We start from the raw sequence: 5,324 nt of genomic DNA, 5'->3' as shown, positions 1-5,324 counted from the left end.
ATTTTGGTTATGATTATTTTTAAATTCCTTCAAGTGCCGCTTTTTTATTGTGATCTCTAATCTATAAGGTTTTAATGAAGTTTTGGTTTCCGAAAATTTGGTAAGCTAATCAATTAAATCTAAATCATAAATCTATTTATATAATTATTTTCATAAATATTGACAGATGACATTTAATTTTTTTTTCATGTCAACATTTATTTAAATTTTTAAGCATTGATTTTAATTAGATTTAAAACTATAATCAGTGATTTGTATGTAGCATTTCATCAAATTTGGATATAAATGTTGGATATTTCTATATATGTACATGTTTTTGAATTTTATTTTTTGAAATGTCAAATTTTTTTTCAAAAATTATATATCCAAATTTCCTTTAATTTTGACATTTGTCATTTCAGTGTTTGTTTTTTTTTTTGGTCATTTTCTGTCAAAATTTTTAGAAATTTATAAAAATTATATATTTATATTTCAAATTTACTTTTCAAAATTTCCCGAGTCGAAATTTAAAATCTTTTAAGTACTCAAAACAGTTCCGAAACCTGAGAATTAACCACTTTTCGCCATATAAATTTAAGATCTTTTAGGTACATTAGACCCCACTTAGTGCAGTTTTAGGAACGTAATTTACCTAAAAGAGCCTGCATTTTCAAGGTACTATAGCTACTTAAAAGAGCATAAATGTCAAAACTGTCAGGGTGTAAGTTTGAGGTTAGGTTATTACGATTTTAAAATTTTCCTGAAATTTTATAAAAATGTAGGTAGGTCATAGGCCTTATAATACATATGGATTGCAATTATATATGTATTTATAAGGTCTTTGAAGTAGGTACATATATAAATAAGTAATTTAAACACATTTTATATTTATTTTTTATTTGCCCGTTTATTGGCACAACATTTATTTACGTAATGTATAAATGACTTTTTGTCCAGCATAAATTTCAATCGACGGCACCAATCTGGAAAAAATAATACTTGCATTAATACTATTCACATTTACAAATATCAATTTATTTCATTAAAAACAGTTTAGATTCATGTGCATAAATTATATTTCAGTTATGTAGCTGTTAATGTTTTTCAAATCCTCAGTAGATACTTAATAATAATATCAATTATATCAATATAAGCATGTTTAAAAATTTACCAAATAACCCTCCAAATAAATTTTGGTCGATTGGAGGCCGCTTACTCCTCATCCCAGTGGCTGAGAAGTTTTTCAACTGCTCCCCATAAACGAGAAGCAGCACCTCCCTTACTACATTCACCCAGCCATTTTCTGTTCCGTTTGCTTTCGACATTTGCTCAATATATATTATTTTATTTTTGGGAAGAAAGAATCCACACCCTGGAGATATTTCTTCCTACAGAATTAAACATATTTAGTCCTAGCATTGAAAATATCTTATAAAAGCAAGCATTTTATTCATTAATTTACCATGTTTTCTCCAGGAGTGTAGAAGCATGCTGGAATCTATAAGTAGAAAAAAGATTGTTGATTGGAACATAAATTATATCCTTAATTACAGTGTGAACTAAAAGTCAATTTGCTTTTGAATGGGTCACATATGGAGTTTGTGTACCTTTTAAATAAAGAAAAAAGTAAAAAGACTTACGGTGCACTCTGCATAAATATTACATGGTTTATGAAGAGAAGTTTATAACTACCTTGAATTTATAGTTGGATTCGACCATTGCATTTGATTGCACATTCTCGATCTTCTTCACCTCATTTTGTGTTTTATATGCAACCTCCAATGCAGTTAACCACACACGTGCACTCTCTATTATTTCCGGGGTAACTAATTCAATAGAAATATGTAGTTATTCGATATAAAAAACATTATTTTTAAAATATTATACTGTACCTTTAAAAGAAATTGTCAGAGGGACTGCGTTAACATTGTCCTCTGAGCACTGTAGTTCTGCTGATTTAGCAGAACTACAACTCTCTTCAGAATCACTGTCATTCACATTAATTATTTCTCATGTGTAGACTCAGGAGCTCCATTAATAATAAGCACGTTGCCTTGGTCGTCAACATAATCGATGGGTGTATCATCAAGTATCACATACTCCTGGTCAACATTAGTGAGGCTAAGTGCATTACCACCATCAAAAATAGTTGGCTTAACCCTTAGCCTGGCATCCATAACTTTTCGATTCGATAAAGCAACTATCTGCTCTACCTTTCGATTTTCTTGTAAAGATGCATTTTCCTGAACAATGTTTGCCATAAATATTTTGTTAGCAGGAACATTTATGTCGCCATCCACACTAACAATCATATTGTTCAAGAATTGCATATCATCTAAAATTCAATATTTTCAGTTAAAAATAAATTTAATACATTTTATAAAATAATCATTGAGATATACATACCGCTAATAGCCAAAACCTTTGCTTCGCCTCTGCCTGCCTTAACATTGTTGCTTGTTTTCCACTTTAATTTTGTGATTGCATTTACATACCTATCAGTAGGGCAAATACTCCTCAAAGGAAATATATCGGTACAACGTGGATTTGATTCCATCCACAACACTGACGCAAACATTTTTGTTCTAGGCATTTTTAATAATTAAATAAATTTAATAATTAAATTTAAATAACACAATTTAAAGCAAAAACGAAACCCAACAAGTAAACCGCGCGCAAATGATCAAATCACTCTACCGACGCCAACGCCATTTCGCTATTCTCGGGATTTTACTATGTTTCAAAAACCAGATGTTGATAACAAGTTGAAAATTAATGTAAATTATATTTTTATTTATTTATGTTATATTTTTTATGATCACATAATTTTCAGTTTGCTATAATTATAACATAAAAAAAATGAACATAGGCATTCAGAGTGGTCGGCAGACAACTTGTTAAGCTTTTATGGCGCGAAATGTACGTGCACATTGAATTTCGTTGCATATACAGTTTTTTGTGTTTGCAATTTTGGTGTTTTCATTTTTTGAGTTGTTTTATATATTAATTGTCATTTATATAAGTATTAAAATGATACCAAGGAAATCTATAGATCAAGTTGGCCCTCGACAAATGCGAAAACGGCTAATGCAAGCTTTTAATAGAGAAAATAATAGAGAATCTATAAATTTAGTTGAAAATATTTCAACTCTCACACGGTAAGCATGTAGATTTCATTTCATTTTATAAATCAATTATTTTTTGTATTTTTGTTACACATATCAATTTGTCTAATTATACGTTTTACAAGGATGATGGTGTACGATATGATACTATTCTTGAAAATGATGTTTATGATTATTCTCAACAAAATGATCAAGAAGATGAACTTGAACATAAATGTGTGTTTGAAGTGGAAGATGAATCTGAATTAGATCAACCCGAAGAGAGAGAAGTCAATTTTGATGAACAGGTTTACGAAAATGCTCCAATAACAGTATCAAATAGCATGTTTCTCATATTAATGATTTTTTTACGTCATAACGTTTCACTAGAGTGCATAGCTGATATAATTGCTGTTATTAATTTGCATTGTATGAAAAGTAGACTGGTTAAAAACAGTCTGTACAAATTTAGAAAATATTTTTCTTTAGATCATTCTGAATTTATTAAACATTACTATTGCCATTTCTGTGGACGAGTGCAACTGGAATCTGACAGCATTTGTCCATCATGCCCCCAAAAAAAAATCCATATTTTATTCAATTACCATTTCTTGAACACTTGAGAGAAATGTACAAGAGAGATGGATTTTATTCGAAGCTACAAGATTGCCATAATAAGCGGATAAATAATAACCCAGATTGTATATCTGATGTCTATGATGGTGTTTTATACCGTAAATATGTACAAAAGGGCTTTCTTTGTAACCCTGACAATATTTCATTCACTTGGTATACAGACGGCATACCAGTATTTAAATCCTCAAAAATCAGTGCATGGCCTATTTATTTAACACTTAATGAGTTACCTATTAAGGAACGCAAAAAAAGGGAAAATACATTATTATTAGGTCTTTGGTATGGAGACAAAAAGCCTAATATGAATTATTTTTTTCATGTGTTTTATGATGATCTAAAGAAATTTGTCAATGGTATTGAGGTTTACATACCATGTCGGAGAATTAATATTACAGTCAAGGGTATTCTTTTGTTGGGCACTTGTGATTTGCCTGCTAGAAGTGATTGTTTAAATTTTGTCCAGTATAACGGGTACTACGGTTGCTCATATTGTTTTTGCCCAGGCATGAATTTTACATTAGAAACAGGTGGTAATGTTCACGTATACCCATATACTAATAATATTGAGAAAAGAACATTACAAAATTGCAGATCATTTGCTGACAATGCTTCAAGAGATGCACCAATAATGGGAATCAAAGGTCCCACAGCACTTTCACTGATTATGCCTGATTATGTCATGGGGATGGCCATTGATAGGATGCATTGTGTAGAAGGTGGTGTTGTAAAAAAATTGTTATCTTTATTTTTCAATACTGAATTTAAAAATAAGCCTTTTTCTTTATATGCCGTGATAAATGTAATTGATGCTAGATTAAAATCAATAAAACCACCCAAATTTGTGCATCGGATGCCTCGAAGTGTTACAGAGTTACTACATTGGAAAGCATCAGAATTAAAATTGTGGTTCTTTCATTACTCGTTACCTGTTTTGTATGGAATTCTTGCACCACAATATTTTGAACATTATGTGTTGCTCGTGGCTGGAATTTCCATTTTGAATTCCAATACTATATCTTTGTATAAACTTGATGTTGCTAGAGATTTTTTACACAAAGTTAAATGTTTTGAATACTTGTATGGTGAAATGTACTGCTCCATAAATGTACATCAATTATTACATTTACCAGACTGTGTACAGAATCTTGGACCATTGTGGGTATATTCTTGTTTCGAATATGAGGATATAAATGGCCAATTATTAAAATTAATTCATGGAACACGGCATATTGATTCTCAAGTAAGCAAATCTCAAGAATTTTATATAAAGAAGGAGAAAATAATTGAATGTATGACAAATAAGGAAGTTAAAGAGTTTTGCTTAAAAAGAAAAAAACAGGTGAAGATAATTTGAACATACTTATAGTGTTGGAGTATATAAAGTAATTAAAGAGTTTCCAAGCAAAGTAGAGGTTGCACTTCGAACCTCTAACATTACAGTTGAAAACATTTCTTTAAAATACTATCTTCGAGTTTTGAAGAATGATCAATTATTTATTGCTGAAATGTACAGGAATAACATGCAAACTTATTCCAGTGCTATTTCTTACAATTTAAATAACAAATACAATATTGGATTCTTGCATTATTTTTTAAAAATTAATA

General features: G+C 30.0%; 1 protein-coding gene across 1 annotated transcript; it reads left to right on the top strand.

Moving 5' to 3' along the window:
• Positions 1-2,714: 2,714 nt before the first annotated feature.
• LOC113381164 lies at positions 2,715-4,959 on the top strand (the record flags this gene model as incomplete). The annotated part of the gene is made up of 3 exons (XM_026620138.1): positions 2,715-2,756; positions 3,230-3,415; positions 3,958-4,959. Coding segments are annotated over exons 1-3 (1,230 nt in total), but the record flags the coding sequence as incomplete, so codon positions are not given.
• Between the last annotated feature and the right edge of the window lie 365 nt (positions 4,960-5,324).

This window comes from Ctenocephalides felis, unplaced genomic scaffold, assembly GCF_003426905.1.
Source record: "Ctenocephalides felis isolate EL2017-DRISC unplaced genomic scaffold, ASM342690v1 CF-g0.4_SCAFFOLD_02641, whole genome shotgun sequence".
NCBI lineage: Eukaryota > Metazoa > Arthropoda > Insecta > Siphonaptera > Pulicidae > Ctenocephalides > Ctenocephalides felis.
This window is presented reverse-complemented; position numbering and strand designations above follow the sequence as displayed.